At 43.8% G+C, this 17,224-nt stretch overlaps 1 protein-coding gene across 4 annotated transcripts in view; it reads right to left on the bottom strand.

Annotated features, from left to right (window-relative positions):
• SV2B (synaptic vesicle glycoprotein 2B) overlaps positions 1 to 17,224 on the bottom strand; it is a 68,762-nt gene that overhangs the window by 13,985 nt on the left and 37,553 nt on the right. For all 4 annotated transcript variants that reach the window (XM_075431900.1, XM_075431899.1, XM_075431901.1 and 1 more), the window contains 5 exons: positions 6,066 to 6,246; positions 5,268 to 5,419; positions 3,264 to 3,397; positions 2,424 to 2,513; positions 234 to 344 (listed from right to left, as the gene is read on the bottom strand). In XM_075431900.1, coding sequence (XP_075288015.1) covers positions 234 to 344; positions 2,424 to 2,513; positions 3,264 to 3,397; positions 5,268 to 5,419; positions 6,066 to 6,246 — 668 coding nt within the window. The remainder of the gene's footprint in view (positions 1 to 233; positions 345 to 2,423; positions 2,514 to 3,263; positions 3,398 to 5,267; positions 5,420 to 6,065; positions 6,247 to 17,224) is intronic.

The following is a 17,224-nucleotide window of genomic DNA, read 5'->3' as shown; positions in this document are numbered from 1 at the left end:
ACAGCTGGACTGCTGTGATGCCCATGGGGGCATCTGGGGAACTGGCTGGCAGCGTGGCAGTTTGCAGATGCACATATCTGCAGAGAAAGTGCAATCAGATTACAGCCCTTTGCAAACATCAGCAGATTGTTTTGAGTGAGAGTCAGGGTTTCAAGACACGATGACCTGAAGCAATGAGGCTCTGGAGCCAGAAGCTCAGAAGTCCCTGTGGGATGTTTTTTTCCTCTCTTTACCTGTTTGAAAGTAGTTGTGATTCTGACAAGCCACCGCTGGTACCAGGTCCCTGTTGAGCTCTGGATTTCAATAAATTCGTCTACTTGCTTTGGAGTTTTGATATAGGAAACCTGGGGGAAAAAAGAAGAATGGGAAAAAAAAAAAAATTGTACTGAAGGTGTCCGGAATTGATCTTGAGTGGATGTTCAATTCCATTGTGTTCTGGGCAATGTTTCCATGTGATATCCCTTACTATCTTTTCCTTGAACATTATCACTAGCAGTTGAGCTAACTGATTTAATTACAGCAAGATGCTTTATTACAGAAAGAAGCCTGCCCTCCTTCTTTCCTTTCCTCCATCCCTCCATCCATTCTCTCTCTCCTTCCGTGAAATATTTTAAGTGCATCACATGCACTTCAATCTTTCATTTATTGGCTGATGTGCCCGTGCACTACCTCATTTCTCTAGAAATTAGGACTAGTCAATTACAGTAAAAAGTATCTCCATGATCAGCCACTTGTATCCACATCCAGCTGTGCCCTCAGGATCTCTTTCTTCAAAGACAACTGGCAGGACTATTTCTCATTCAGCACCTTTTAAGTACCACTGGCAGAACTTCTGTGACAAATGAACGTGTAGATGGGAATCTTTGCATATGAAAATGCATCCTGTCATCAAGTGAGCCCACACCATGCAATCAATTCGCTCCACCAAACCAGTCTGAATTTTCAACACTGAACACCTGAGCTGGAACCGCTCAAGAAACCTTAAAAACAGGTCCCAGAAAATATCTGCATAGTAACTTTCAATAAAGGACCTATTCAAGGAAACCATGATCTGTTTGTAAACACAGGAAGGAGGTGAAAAATTACTGAATAAATCTCTGAGTATGAACGAGCGCCTTGGCTCAGCTGTGGAGTCTTCGTGTCCCTCTTGCTGGCACCGTTTATATGTCAAATCTGGGAACTGTCCTGGTTACAGCTGACTCACCACAAACTGTCAACTTCTGGCCTATCAGGAAAACACAAAATATGACAGTTTGTGCTACACCAGCCACACTGATCATCTGTCTATGCCAATGCTTGTCAGTAAATCTTGATTCAGCCAGCGTGCCATACCTCGAGGTGTGATACTGAGATCAGCTCGTGCTGTAGCACTCGTGACACTGTTGGATGGAGTAATGAGCACTAATGGGTGCTCTACAGCTGCTCCTTCAGTCTCCTACTCAGCTCAGCCTCTCATTGTGCCCTACTTAGAGATATATATTTTTTTGAATCTTTGTCCTCTTTTGCCCCCACCACACGTCAGGACTGGCCAGCCCAGCTCGGTGTTACAGCAATTAGTCAAATGGTTGGTAGCCTAAAAACAACACATGCTCATTAAGCTCCTATCTGAACCTGCACACAATTGTCATGAACAGATCTTAATCTTTCATTTTCTTGAAAGATCATTCCTGAGGGGCCCAATTTCATTGACAACCCTCCTGAACATGGAGTCCTTCTATCCTTTCTGTTCGAAAAGACATGTTTTACACACAACCAGATCTCATTTTCCCCATCCTTTAAGAGCATGTGTCCTCTCATCTTTAAAATCATAAATCAAGAAAGATTCCCTGGGAGTTTAGAATGGAATTATAGTAATTTGCAGCTAACCCCAGCATACACCTTTTACTTGATTATACTATTAATGAAGTCCACTAGTGTGACCTTTTTCACAGCAAGCAGCAGACTAACAAGTAATAGCCACTCATCCAACTTTCTCTTGGAGAGATTAAAGATTGGGTATGAGACAGGTGCAGTTTGGGAAGCTCATTAGAAGGTACATGAAGTTTAATCAGAGTTGATTAGAAGCCAGAATGGAGAAAGGAGTGACTCAGTTCTCCCACATGACTAATATCTCTCTCAGTTGGTTTTAGTCTGTTACAGCAGACCAATTAAGCATGTGTGTAATTGGAAAATCATTGATCTATACACTCTAAAGTAACACCGGGAAGGAAGAGCACTTGCTGCAATTCACAGGATTGACTAATTATTGAAAAAACAGACTGGTCTCTAACTTTAAATGCACAAAACGTATCTCAGTCCTTCTTCTGATTGCTGGGGAATGTCACATTGAAAGATTCTTAAGGAGGAACAATCTGGTGCTGTGCTGCACCAAGGAAGGTATGTCCACCTTTGTTTTTACACACTGATGGCTTTGTTAAACTCACCGTAAACACCCTCTCTGGCTCGCCCTTGGCCCGCATGTTGGTGTCATGAACTTGCTTGAGGATCATCCAGGCTTCATCATGTTTACCTATCTGAAAATACCAAAGCAAAGGATAACAAATGTTGGTGTTCCCAGCTCTGTAAATTACCAAAGCATAGAGAGAAACCAATTCTAGAGGTCCGATATAGTGGAGAAGCACACATAGAGCACTGGCTGCATTAAATGCAAAGAGCTGAAAACATAGTTTGCATTCACAGAGTGCAGCATCCCTGTGCTGAAGAAAGGAGTTACCCTAAAATTGTCTGAGGCAGGAGAGAAGTCAGGAACAGAGCTTTAAAACCAGATGAAAGGAGATGGATGAAGAGACCTGGGCTCTAATCCCACCTCCACTAAAGACCTGCAAGGTTAACTTGAGCTAGGTATTGCTGCATTTCACTCCTGTGAAATGGGAGTAAAGAATACTTGCCTAAGAGCTCTGAGGTTTATGTAATTTACTGAGTTAAATCTAGTCTGTCCTTTGCTCTTCCACCAGGATTCAGTAGTTACCTGCCCAGACTCTGTGAGACGTTTTCAAAATGCCTTTGGTGGACTTGCAAAATTCCCATCTTCTTTCTGTACCTCCTTTGGCAGAGAAACACCAACCATCATTGATTGACCCTGTGGTCTGTAGTCTTTGGGGTTTAAGCAATCTGTGGAGCTAGTGTAGACATGTAGGAGTGGTTTTGCCTCTGAGTTTGTGCTACTTGTGTTTGATGGGACAAAGAAAGACAGACAGTGACACATTAGGGACCAGCTGTCCTCCGCTAATATCAGACTGCAACATTCAGATGAATCATCTTACCTCCAGCAAAAACCGCGGGCTTTCAGGCATGAATTTCAGTGCCACCAGGGAGGCGACACAGGGCAGAGAGCAGACAAGCACAAAGACTCTCCAGCTGTGGAAGTGGTACTTGGTTCCCATACTGAACCCCCAGCCTGCAAACAGCACGAGCCAAAAAATAAAATTACTGACGAGGAATTCTCATTTTTTCTCTCCTAAAGAAGCTCTGAACTTTACAGCTCTGTATGACATGGGGACAGGTTGAAAGTTTGCTGTTCTTAGTAATGATGGCTCTCAGCGGCTCAGTAGCATGCTCAGTAGGTAACAGCAAGTGAGTTGATGTTCATTACAGAAAGTGGAACATACTCGCTCAGGCTCTGCCTTTTAAAAACCTTCTTTTATCTTTGAGTTTAGAAATCATCTAGTGATAAGAATAGGTCCATGCAGCTGTAGGCAAGTAAGATTGGGACAGGGTAAAGGAATTAGGGTCATAATTTATTGCTGCTAGGTGATGTTACAAAAAGTTTACAAAGGTTGAATCTTCTCTGATCTGAGAGGCATGTTAGAGACAGGTCCTTTCCACCTTGCACATCACACATGTATTTCACATTTTACGGAAGCAAGCTAGGAAAGCACGTTTATTTTTTTCCAGATCTACAAAACCTGAGCTGGGATTTAAACTTAGTAGAATCAAGACCCTAATTCCGCATTTGAGATTCCACCTCTCCTGCTTTTTTTCTGATGTTTGACCAGGTCACGTATTCCCCTGCTAAGGACTAGAAAGCACAGCATCATTCTTACATTGCTCCATTTACTTTCCTTAGGCTCAAATCTCAGAAGGAATGTTTAATTCCTTTTTTTTTTCTATAAATATTTTTTAGTCACATAATAAGGAAATCATCAAGCAATGGTTTTTGCAGAGATCTCATCCCAGACACTCATTATGTTCTACTCATTTCACAAAGTACCAAAATAATAGATTGAACACAGGAAATCAAAAAGAAAAGTTATAAAAACACAACATCAAAAATTCATCTGAAAACTCAATGTAATATAAATACATAAGGGCTTTTTAAAGCAAATGTAGTTGCAGATGATAGAATTATTTCAACCTGACACCACTATGCAGTAAGTTTGCCTATTTGTTCTAACAGTTTCTGTCATATTAATCGAAAAGATGAACATTTCTTTATACTGAGTGTACTTTAAACATGGTAAAAATAGATTGATAGATAGGTAAATGTTAGTGTTTTTCTTCATGGTCATTGTGGTCTGTCCTACTTTCCTCAAACCGGATTTTGCAAACAGCTGGTGTCACTGAATACTGAGGGAATTAATCTTTTCCAGTAGATACTTGATGCTGATGTTTTCCTAAGCTACACGCGAGTTACAAGGAATACCATGTGACACGCAGATTTTTGCTTCTCAGAGCATGAATATGTTTCAGAATTCACTCACCTACTTTTTCTCTCCCACTTCCAGCTCTGGACAAGGAGTCCATTCCACTCCTCAATACAATCAGGTGAAGTCAGTTGTGACTCCAGCCCTTCGCATGCTGGGGATAGATGTCACCAGATACACAGCCCCAAGAGTGTTGAGACTTGGGTAGGGAAAAGAGCATGTGCAGTCCTCACTGCTATCATTCATAGCACCCAGTAATTCCCTGAATAAGGTTACTTATTTTTGATAACTAGATCAATTTTTGCAATATAATCTCAGTCGAGTTTTCCCTGAATGCACTGACATTTAGATTAAGAGCTCGGGCTCTGGCAGTATAATTCAAGGGGTGTACTGAAGATTTTGATGCAAAGCAGCCCTCATCAGCCCTATTTACAGCCTTAGCATCAGTCAATCAGTCATGCAACCAATTTATCAGGCCTTTTACATGTCCTTCAGCTATCTAGTATTTTCAGTGTTGTTTACACTATGTGTAAGGACTGACTAACGCTACCTGTGCGGGGTTTTGGGTAGTGCAGTGATGCAGGAAAGTGGTACTGTCAAAAGTCAAAAGCACAAACCAATTACCGTAATGTGGGATGATGCTCCAAGCCATCGCTGAAGCAAAAATGCCTCCGATCATCCAGAACATGCACAACCAGCTCAGGTGTTCCCCCCTCTTCTCACGAGACAGGAATTCAGAGAAATAGGCAAACACGATGGGGAGGGATCCCCCAATACTGAGGAGAAAAAACAGCACGTGAGCACATGGGAAGAACACAAGTCTTCTTCAACGTCTTTGTAGTTAGGATTGCATATATAAAAAGGGAACGTCACACTCACAGACGCGCTGCACCAAAGTGAGCCCTGTAGGAAAAACGCAAATCTCTCTTTGGCTGGACCGGTCTTAGACATCAAAGATAAACAAGATCCTTCTCTGCTCTGAAAGCTGCGTTTCCTGTACAGTTTGAATAAAGCCAGTATAAAGCCCTGCTCTTCGCCTAGACATCTTCTCTGTTGTTATTTTGTGATCACTCGTTTTAGGGAGGCAAAATACAGGCAGGCGATGGGAACGGCTGAGGGTCTCATTGGAGGCCCTGGCAGTGAGGACTGTAAAATGAGATGAGCATTTCTCAGTCTCACTTGCCTTTCTGCACGATTTGGACAACACCAGAAGAATGTCAATGACTAAACTTTCTTACTGCTAACGCTTTAAGGGTCAAGCGTGAGGTAATGCAGCTACACGTGCTAAGCAGCAGTGCCGTCCTGGCTCGGTACCAGAGATGCATCTCCGGAGCAGCCTTCCTTCTCCCACCCCGCACAGCCAAACTGCCACGCTGTGACAGGACTCCTCCAGGACATGGGACGGATTCACCTGTTACCCACCCGAGGCCCGAGATAAGGCGGCAGAAGAGGAAGAATCCGTAGCCCTGGACGAAGGAGGAGAGGAACGCGAAGGCAGCATTGATTGCAAGTGATATAATGAGGCATTTCTTTCTTCCCAGTTTATCAGCAAGGCCGCCCAGCATGACAGCCCCCACCATCATTCCTAAGTAGACTATCAAGCCTAGAGCAGAGACAGAGAGACAGTGAGTTTGGTAACCATGCAGAAATAGTATGCAACGTAGAAGCAGATTTTTAAGCGCTCGTGTGGCAGCAGATGTCGACCTGGTATACTGTGCAATAAAGTAGAGATGCCCCCATCCCACCCCAAATTAGGTATATCTCTATCCACTGGTGGAACCTAATTTCCCTACCTTCTGCCCATGAGCTTGCATTGCTCCCTACTGCAATACAGACACACGCTCTTTTGACCAGACCCACATCTTTCGTTCCCAGCTTCACTGCTCACATATCCCCTGCACGTAAGCAATGGCCAGGCATAAGCAGCTTAGGATGCACGTGTCCCAGCTGTGTGACACCCACGATACAACAGAAGTCTTATGTCTTAACTCCACTAACCCTCCTGAGCACAACGGGACTGAGGATGTGTAAGGAGGAGGCTCTGTCTGGCTGCTGTTTATGCTCAGAAAGATGTGAGAGCAGAGAGACTGCTAAAGCACGAATAAATATCTTTGCAGGTTACCTATTGTACTCATGCTTCCTTTGCAGTATATCATCTCCCTCACTCTGCTTTTTCCTAGCATTATCTGAAAGGATCAGTTTGTTATGAAGACTGCCCTTGTGTAGCATAGCTACTTCCTTTGTTACTGAGCCAAAATCTTGCATCTAACTAAAGGACAACTTACAGAAAAGAGTACAATTTTCATCTGAAAATTTCAGGAGAAGGAAGAACTTACTTCTTGTCTTGACAGTTTGGTCTATAGAGTTATCTCTCTGACATCGTTAAGAAAAATGGATGCCTCTTTTTAACTTGACTTCATTAGATCTTCTACTACGGGATCTTCAAAAGACAGTTTCAGTGACTACACTTAGTGCCAGGCACAATAGGAGAGAATGTTTTCCCTCTCCAAATACGTTTCCTGTACCCAGCTCACTATGGGCTTGCAGCTCTGGCCTAGAAAACACAGCAGTTGTCCTTGGCTCTTGTACTGACACTGCCACCAGAAGGGCCACCTTTAATACTGCCTTTTTTGTGGGTACTAGTGTAAATAGCACTAACTAATAATGCTCAAAGGTCCAGAAATACCTTTTTTTCACATATTTTATCTACTTTCCAAATGTAGAGACTTCAGTGAACCACAAGCTATGGTCCTTTCACTGGCAAAATTCCCGTTGACGTCTGCAGGGGTTACGATGTGATCGGACAGCAGGATCAGATATGAAGCATTTAAAACCTAATAGCAATCAGTTCTGGAGTGTTGGAAACATCGATCAGCTAGAGTGAAATGATTTGCACTTCTGTTAAGGAATAACATCTGGGAGCTGATCAGTCCAGCAGCTGGCAGCACATAGACCGGGTCTTTGAAGGCTGTATTGGCCTCTGGGCTTCAGATTGTTGGTTTAGGTTTGTCTGGGAACAAATCTCTGTTCATTCCTTTGAGCCAGAAAAGATGTAGGGGTGGAAGGGATCAGTCAGGAGCATATGTGTCCAAGGCTCCTCTGAAAATGTCCAGATGAGGCAAGACCACAAGGAGACAAACTTATCAGGAGGTGGGTCTGAGCTAGTGAAATTATTCTGAGCTTCACAGTGCAAAGGAAAAAAGCCCTTCATGATTTGTCCAGTTGCTTGGCTGTGGCTGCTGCTGCCTTAACACTGCAGGACAAAAACACTTGGTGACCAGGTGATTTTACTGCATACTCTGATGGGTCTGCCAGCTGCTGACGTGGAAGGATTTGGGGCAGCACATCCAAGCACATTGTTACTGCACTGGCAGCTCCTTGGCTACTAAGCCTCATCCATCTCAGAGCTGTCTATTGCAAGCTAGCGGTCCACAGAGTAGGAGCAGTATCATCCTCACCACGTTTCAGAAGAAAGTGGTGGCAACCACTGTGTTTCCTGGGGAGCAAAGAGGTGCAAGAGGCTGTTCCCAGAACACCTCCTGTAGCGTCTCAGACACCATACGCAGGCCTATGGCTATAGGCTGCACAGTACTGCTGTGGAGATTCTGACGGGACTTGATCATGGCTGGATATGATCCAAAGGAGCTGAACTATGTCAGGACAGTGGAATATCTGCTTCCTGAAAAGCAGACTTGCAGTGCAGGGGTTTCTTGAAGGAAAAAAAAATGATGCTTGGAGACTGGGGGCGTGGGGGGGGGGGGGCCATCCCCAAAGGAAACTGAGCAATTAAATACACTGCCTTAATAGGAACCATTCCTATTAGCTGACTGAAGAAATGCAGCTAAAAGAAACATTTTTCAGGCATGGTTGAAGAACATCCCGTTGGAGGGTCAATCCTCACCTTGAATCAAGTGTTGACTTCTCTTGAAAGCCACTGTCTTCCCCAGGACCTGTTTTGTCAAATGCATCACTTGGGAAACAAGGCGATGACGATTTTTTTTGCAATTTGTTAACATTTTTAAACAAGATGATCAGTCTGGTGCCTGGAGGCTCTTCTATGCCATCCAGAAGAGCTAGGTCAGGACTAATGCAGAGTTATTTGGCAGCTGATTCTGTCTTTCTTTTGATTCTAATGCCTGCACGTGATTTGAAATGCATTACTAAATTAAAAGCTATGCAGCAGAGAGCCACTGCAGCATTTGAAGGGTGCCTGTCCCACATTGATCAGAAGTGGAAATGTTCAGGCTTCTGAAATGTCCCTCGTTCCATAGCAAGGTGGTAGGGTAACCTCTCTGTGAATGGTTCTGCTTTCTTTTCTATCCACATGATGTCTAATGGGCAATCAGGATTTTGGGTGTCAAAGTCAAAAATTCTGTTCTTGCTTCTTAACAGCCTTTGTAATAGAACCCATGGCACAGGATTTTGCCAGTTCAATTGTTCCTCCACCATAAGCATGTGGCTTTGTGCAATAAGAACCCACACTCCCTGCCCTACCCTCCTGACCCAAACTGTCCTGGTGAGGTGATCTGAAGGTACATAAAGGTTTCAGATACTGATCTGCAGCAGTCAGAGAAGATATGTACACAGCTGGGAATCTGGGATGTCTTTCTCTATTAACTTCGGCCTCCAGCTTGTTGGCTGAGGTGCAAATTACAAGGGAGAGCAAAACACTATTTCAGCCCAAAATCTTTCTGAAGGAAGAATCTTAATGCAGTGCTGTAAGGCTTCATGCTTTACTCTGGCTCCTGAGCTATGTCTAATGGAGCAGCTCGGCTCGCAACCAGCAGACGGAAGTGGTGATGCACCCTGTATCTACTCACTGGTGCATTGCAGGGAGCCCTGCCAGCACCGTGCAAGCAGATCACAGCACAACTCAGCCCACTCCACCAGACCCCGACAAGGAAGAAAAAATGATCTGCCAGAGTTAATTTCCGTTGTCCGTCGTCGTGCCCCCCCGGAGAAAATCCCTGGATGGCAGATGTTCATCCAAATCGTTTTAGTAACAGAAAATGTCCCAGGTTGGGAGAAGGTGGAGGAGGTTGTTACTGTCTTCTAGCTGGTGATTTACTGCAACCAAGTACCTGGCTGGTGGCAGGGTACCCAACTCTCCGGTCAGGGGAAGAGTGTGCTTAGCATGGGATGTGGCAGAGTTTGAAACCAAGCATCAAGAAGTGGAGCGGAACTGATTTTGTAGGCAAACCCCTGCAGATTCTGATTGAGGAAGCCCACACTTGTGATGGTAGGGAAGATTATATCTCTGCAACACAGCATCCATCAAACGATGAGCAACATAAAACACAGCAGAGCTGTTAATGTCACAAACTCACTTAGAGGATGTGGCTTTAAGTGGTTACTGTATGTGATTGATAAGCCAGTGGATGCACTGTCCCTTAGAAATTTAGAACAATGAAAATGTGGAGTAAAGGAAACATCAGGGATGACCAGAGACTTGGGCAGTTTCTGAGGGGAGGGATCCCGTTTACAGAAATGTGTACTTCAGGGCTGAAACAAAATCAGCAGGACACTTTATTATGATGGAGAGGTCTCTTCTGGGTAGACTGCGTATTCTGGCCAATACCATCAAAGCTTTTGGGACAGCTGCTATAAAACACTCTGTCAGCTGACGGGTCTTGGGACCCAAGGTGCAGAACAACGTCAGGCTTTGAAGATTGCTGTGTTCTGGGTTAACAATAAAGTGGCAGAGACCCAGGGAGCAGCAGAATAGTTACTCATACAGTCTCCATGCAGGAGAGACAGTCTTCTGGAGAACAAAGTGATGGTTGTTACCTCTGAAAGAGATCCAGCTCATATCAAGGAAACTCAAATTTTAAGGAGAATTAGACCACGAGAAGTGGTCACTAAATGGTATTTCTTTTGCAGTTTTACTTCTGCCCACCAAATATTCTGTGGAACAACACCGCAACAGTAGGTACCAGAAACTTGACTTCAAACCTTGGTTCCAAACTATGCAGACTTAGACTGTGCTAGGAGGGCTCAGCTTCCAAATTAACACATGCAGTGGTTAGGTGAAATGTTAAGGGTAACTCTGAATAAGCCATTATTTGCAGACTGTTCGACAGCTAATGGAGTATAATGAATGCCTGTGGGAAAGTCTGCAATAGCCTCCTGTAAAATCAGTAGAAAACCAAAGAGCAGAAATTCTAAGAATAAATTTCAGGTTATGACTCATCCAGTGCTGAAGTTATAAGAAAAATGTGTGACCATTGATTGGGCTTATTCCCACTAGAAAAGAGGTAACATATACAGCATTTTCACACTAAGAAATTTATTAGCCTTTATCGAATTTGTGGGCTCCATGTTAGACAAGAATTGCGGACTTGAAAGCTGAACTTCTAGGAATAAAGAAAGGCGGATACAGTACATGGCTATGTGTGCAATGAACTGTCTTTCTACTGTTTCAATATATTTAGAAGCAAGGTTTTCAGAAAGAAAACAAAAAATTCAAGGTTTACCTAAATCTCCATCACAAGCATGAATTTCTTTCATTGACAGTTAATGGGATTAAAGTTCTTAAAAATGAGGCACATCTGAAAAGAATCCCTTTCAAGTCAGGACAAGGAGTCATAGAATAAAAGGAAAATTTGAGCAGAAAAAAACGAGCTTATTGGTAAGAATCAGTCCCAGAGTCCTTGGGGCTGTCAGGAAGGTGAGGAGGCTGCCTGGGTCCAGGTCAGGGTTGTCTCACCTCTGCTAACAGGTCTGCATGGAGCCAGTAACCAGAGGAACATGGAAGCTTCTACCTACCTTTAAAGCCCAGGTCGCTACCAGTACATCCCTATGGTAAAAAAAGAAGGCTTTTGAACAGGGAAAGCACTTGGACAACCCAAAAGATTAGGACCAGAGTAGCATCTGTTATGCACAGATGCACTTTATGGACACAAACAAAATTTTCTGAGTCAGGTCTGGACAACTTGGTGGATGGATTGGGCAAAGCATGAGATCTGATTGTGTGTAAGTAATTTAAAGAGAGGAATAAACCAGTCGTAGTCCTGACTGTCTTGTGCTCTGGCAATGGCCGGTGTGTCCCCGGACAGAGGACGGCCTCAACAGAGGATGAACTGAGCGTTGAGTGTTTTTTTTTCTCTTTCTTCCTGAAATTTCTGATCTGCTTTTCCTTGTAGGCTTATTAGTGCTTTCTCTGTGAACCTCCCTGACCTTGCAAATGGAAATCAAATGAAAGGGTAGTCTGGTTGCACTTGCCTTGTTGATTAAGTACCAGCAGAGAGACTTCATCTACAGCTAATGGCTCTGCCACTGAGAAATGGATTGCACATGTGAAAAGAGGCTTTCCATTTTTGGAGATCTGGGGGAGAATCTGGCTGCTGAGATCGAGGGGATTCTGCACATTAAAGTCAAAGGTGGACGCGCCAATCCACGAGCGCTTTGACGCAGCACTGGCGAGGCAACACACGCCGAGTACTTCAGCGAGTGCTGCCAGCGTGGTGTGGGTGGCTGTTTACACTCTGCCGGCTTCACAGTCCCCCCACGGGACTTGTCCATCACTACAATATTCATGGGACCATCTGGTTCCCCCCACCCAACCCCTCTGCTAAAGCAAAGTTTTCAGCAGAGGAAGCCAAACAAATCCTTAGCTGTTAAACTAAAACCTGTTCGTGCTGGCTCTCGTCAGATGAAATTCCTGCAGTGTTTATAGATGGGGACACAGTCATCACCAGATCAGACCTGCACAAGGTGCGGGGTGTTCCCAAATCACAAAAGCACCTTTTCTCCCCTCTCATGTCCCCAGTGCTCGGAGTGGTGATGCTCCTTGGGCTGCGGGAGCATTTCTGCCCAAGAGCAAATTTGCGTCCAGGAACTCGTGCCCAATGCTGGGGACGTGGACATGGGCAGGTCTCACCAGGGTTTATTGTTGGTCCATGGCCGTGGAGGTACAAAACAGGGAGCCATGGGCCACCACAAAGCAATAGAACCATGGCTGGGCTCGTCTGTGCTTATCCAGAAAAAAGAAGACGTGGAGAAAAGCCACTGAGCTCTGCTGAGGGGATTAGGATTTACTGTCATATCAGGTGAATTCAGGTCAGTGAGAAGCTGAGGCCAGATTTTATCTCAGTTGATAACAAACCATCCTCTTCAACACAACTAAAAGCGGGGATATTGTTACACTCCTATTTAGCCTGACTCACACAGCCAAGCTTGAATTGCTACATAACTGTGTAACTACTAATAGGATCTTTTCTCTATTTTTTTTGCTTAACACTGCGAGACTAAGAGTCTGTAAGATGATATCCTCCTTAACATACTATCATTAAATCATAAAAAGAAAAAGGGAGCTGTGTGCCTGAAACACTGATTTTATTCTCAGCGTTGGTGTGGCTGTTTTGCAGTTACGGGCAAAGCCCTTAAAAATTTTCTTGTCTCAGTTTTCTGAAGTGTGAAATGGTGATAACAACTGCAGCCCTGGGGATCGGGGAAGCCTGATGCTTAAACTGCGCCTGCAGTTTTTTATACCCAGGATGTGAGAAAGTTTAAAACATTACTATGGTACCATCTTTTGTGCTTGCTGTGTACTTACTGCTCTATGCTTGCGAATATAATAATTAGTCTTCTGAGAGATGACTAAAAGCACTTGAAGATACACATTTATATAATATTTCTCCAAATAATGATAGTGTGCTTTTCAGCAAATATGTAAATAGAAAATTTATGACTCATCCTTAGAAAATCAGAAAATATTCTGTTTCTGAAAGGATGTATTATACTGCAAAGGAATATTCTGTTTCAATAAATTTAAGAAATTAATTATTATTATGACTACTGCTGGAGAAAGCTCAGCAAAGCAGATTTATCAAATATGTAAAAATAATGTTGATACCAGTCACCAAACTTATTCTTCACAACTAGTGTTAAACATTGATGAAATCAAACTGCTAAAATATATATAGTTGTTGGGTTGTTGTTTTTTGGTTTTTTTTAAATACCCCGCAATCATCTTCAAAACAGCATTTCGCATAACAGAAAAACTCCAAATATGTGTTTGGTCCCACTAGGGATATTTAGGGCTAAAATAGCTGTTAATTTGCATCTGATGGTGAGATGTTTATTTTCAGAACAAAATGTAAACGTTTTCTAAGATGTGTCATATCCATTTCACACATTTCATGAAACACTGTGGGCATCTGTTTATTTGTAATTTTTGCATAATTTGGCCATAATTTTCTTGATATTTTTCCATGCTTGCTTTCCGAGGGAGGAAAAATATGCAATATAGAGTATTTAATGCAAAATGTCCTTTTAGCAGGAGCTGAACTTCACTAAATTGGTCTTTAGGGGGCACCTACTTTAGCTTACTTATTTGTCCGTTCCTATTTCTGTGAGAGTTTTATTACTTACCTGATTTACTTCCCATTTTTTCCCTTCTGGCCCCTCTTGTTATGGCTGAGACCTTCTTGTGTGTTTAAATGTTAGCAGCTGCCTGGAAGCAATGTTGACTCCACCTGGGATAACCTGATAATGTTTCTTAGCAAAAACATGTTGAGACAAACGGTCGCTTGGGAACAAACACGAGCTCGTCTGTAGGCATCTATTGGTATATGGGGATAAGGCAAGGGGCAGTAACTCATGTATGGATGATGACCCTGCATCCCTAAAACCTCATGATAATTTGAGGGAAAGCTGTGCCTTCTCTAACCAACTCTCCGTTTGTTTTGTGCTGACACACTCTTACAAGATCGGCACTGAACTTTGGGCAGAAATTGAAGTGCAGAGCTCTTCGATTGACCCCCATTACTGTGCCAAGTCAGCCTGTAAGTCTCACTGAACCCTGAGTGTAGCAAGATCAGTTTGCAGTAGCACAACCCACAGACTGTCTAGGGAATAGAAACCCTGAGGGAAATCAGCACGTGTTGGAGGCTCTGAGCTTTGCTAGGAGTCGCTGGTGGATGGGTGCTGAAGCTAATCCAGGAAAAGTTTGGAGGAAGATGATGTTCTTGTTTCCATCAATAGCACTTCCCCAGCCTTTCTCTTCAGGAGCTGATATCTGTCTGTCCATATCACGCCATGTACCCACAGCTGCTCAGAAAAGGGATGAAACCCTCTTGCAGGGGCAGTGCTTGGGACACCAGGCTGCACTGGAGGCAGATCTGCACCCAAACCTCATGTCCCTGTGCTGCCCTGCTGCCTGCCAAACCTCCAGCACCCTCCGCTCCCTGCTGCTGTCCTTAATTTGGCAGAAATCTCACTTCTCCAGACCCAGAGATCCACACTTTTCCCCTCTTACGCCCTCCAGCAGCCCCGTACCCACTCCAGCCTCCTCACACCCTCACTTCGTGATGCCCTTGGGTATTCATTACTCCTATCAGTGCACCGCTCTGCAATCTAAGGCTTTCTAAGCCACGCTTAATTCATTTTCACAAAGGATCATCTCACAAACTTCAAATGCAAGAGGAAACCTGCAGCAGCGAAATAGCCAGCAGCCGAGAGTGCGGTTATCAAAGAAGATGGGCTGAATCAGAGACCTGCCTCATGCACAACACCAAGCAGTAACAACAGAGTGCTGCCATAAATCCCCACTTTCCTCTCTGCCTCAAACGAAGAGAAATCAACTTTTCTTGGTTTCCAGAAAATTCTTTTTTTCCTCATATTTAAGCCAAAAAATAATGTGAATACAAGCTTTAACAGCAGATCCCCCAAACAAACAAGCTTAGGACAGAAGAAATTGTTCTGCAAAACCAGGCTCTCAAAAGTTGTCTTTAAAAGTGGGCAGGAAAGGCAGCGAGAAAAGTGCTCTTTTCCTAATTAGCAGTTCTAGATTAGCTTGGTTAACGCGCAGGAGGCTGGAGCTCGGATTGGATACAGAACCAAATGTCTCCTTGCTTGTTCAGATCTTACCAGAACACCCTGAACTTCCAGCCTTGCAAACACTGAGCTGGAAAAAGCAGAATGAGCAGAATCTCTGGGGAGATTTCTTCTTCATTTTTACCTGTGGTTGGGCCAGAAATACTTCAAAGACAGATTTTCTTGTGATATTTGAAGTTTTCTGACTCAGGTGCCTGCCAGAGCTTGAGCTCTATGGAGACAGATATTTATGGGGTTAGAGATTCAGAAGATCTCAGCTTTCGTGTAGTCACCAAAATAAATGACCTGCTTTTCAAAAAAGGTCTCATCACTGAAAAGGCATGCAGCCTGGTGTCCCATAGGGAGCTGGTGAATTCGGAAGTCCCTTTGAAATCAGGATCCAGTTGTGAGCAATTTGCTTTTAGATATCTGACATGAGATATTTTGAGCTAGAATTTTTAAGTGGCTTGTGAAGCAAAAAAAAGTTAGCAAACTCTTTAAGGCACAAAACTAAGCACAAACCTAGCTAACTATGGAAATACACACCCTGATCCTCAAGTTCAGAGGAGAAAAAAGGACAGACCTCAGCAGGCCAATATGAGAGGTCTATCTAAGGATTATTAGCTATTGTCTTTGTCACATGAAAATAATGCAGACAGAATGACGTGAAGGGCTGGGGTCTAATCTAAAATCTGAATTTACCTTGCACCAGGCAGGGTTTCTGGGCCAGAATGTTTGAACTACAGGCCATGATGATTCCCACTACATGTCCATCCAGGCACACTATCCCCCTCCTAATCAGTTTTTCCAAGAGCTACTTTATTTTCCTTCCAGATGTGCAGTACTATTGCAAGGCTGACTCTCACTACAGGCCATGCTGGATGCTTTCCTGATTCTTGGAGCTCTAGGAGACTTTGCCAACTTTGGGTTATAATGTGCAAGGGAAAAAATTGTTCATCCAAACCTTTCCACACAGTTCCACTCACAATAACTAAGCCTTTGTATTTTGACCACAGGGAGGTGTCAACGGTGATGCAAAAGGGATGTTGCCAGTAGCCTCAGCCTTCAATCCCCACGTAGCACATTAACTGCATTCCGCAGACCTAAGAAGAAACCTCCGTCTGCTACTTCTGACCCAGTACATATTAGCAAACTGCTCTGACTGAGAAGTCAGTGTGCAGAAGGACCTGCTGCACAGCTGACCTGTCAGATGGGACTTGGGGCTAAAGGAAAAGGGAGCATGGGCAAAGAGGAAAACTTTGGAGAGCAGGGCAGCATCAGGAGCTGCAACGTAACAGCAAAGTCACCTAAAGCAAGAAGACTTCTGTCTTTTAGATCTATCTTATTTGGATGGTACTGCTTTGTGGACTTCTTGTTCCAATTTAGTTTCTAAAAGCATTGAAATCTGAGTCACTAGGTCCTCAGGTATGAAAAGCCACCTTTAACCTTTCACTTCTTTGTCCCTGAACACCCCTATGAGTTTTGCGCTGCAGACCTGCTGTCTGCGAGCTGCCTTGTCCAGATCCAGGCTGCAGTGACCAGTAATGGGGCCACAACACATTCATAAAGTGGGCTTAGATGTGGTGCAATTCTGCTGCTTTTGAGCAGCTGCCTTCTCAGCACCATGCAAATCACTTTTAAGTCAGATCCACCCAGCCACAACTGTGCATGACGTACAACACAAAAAGAGAGTCATCAGAAGACCCTGAAATCAGCTGGTTACTAGAAAAAGATGTTTTAGCTACTGTCTACTGCGTTAGAAGAGC

Source organism: Opisthocomus hoazin, chromosome 10 (assembly GCF_030867145.1).
Source record: "Opisthocomus hoazin isolate bOpiHoa1 chromosome 10, bOpiHoa1.hap1, whole genome shotgun sequence".
NCBI classification, from domain to species: domain Eukaryota; kingdom Metazoa; phylum Chordata; class Aves; order Opisthocomiformes; family Opisthocomidae; genus Opisthocomus; species Opisthocomus hoazin.
This window is presented reverse-complemented; position numbering and strand designations above follow the sequence as displayed.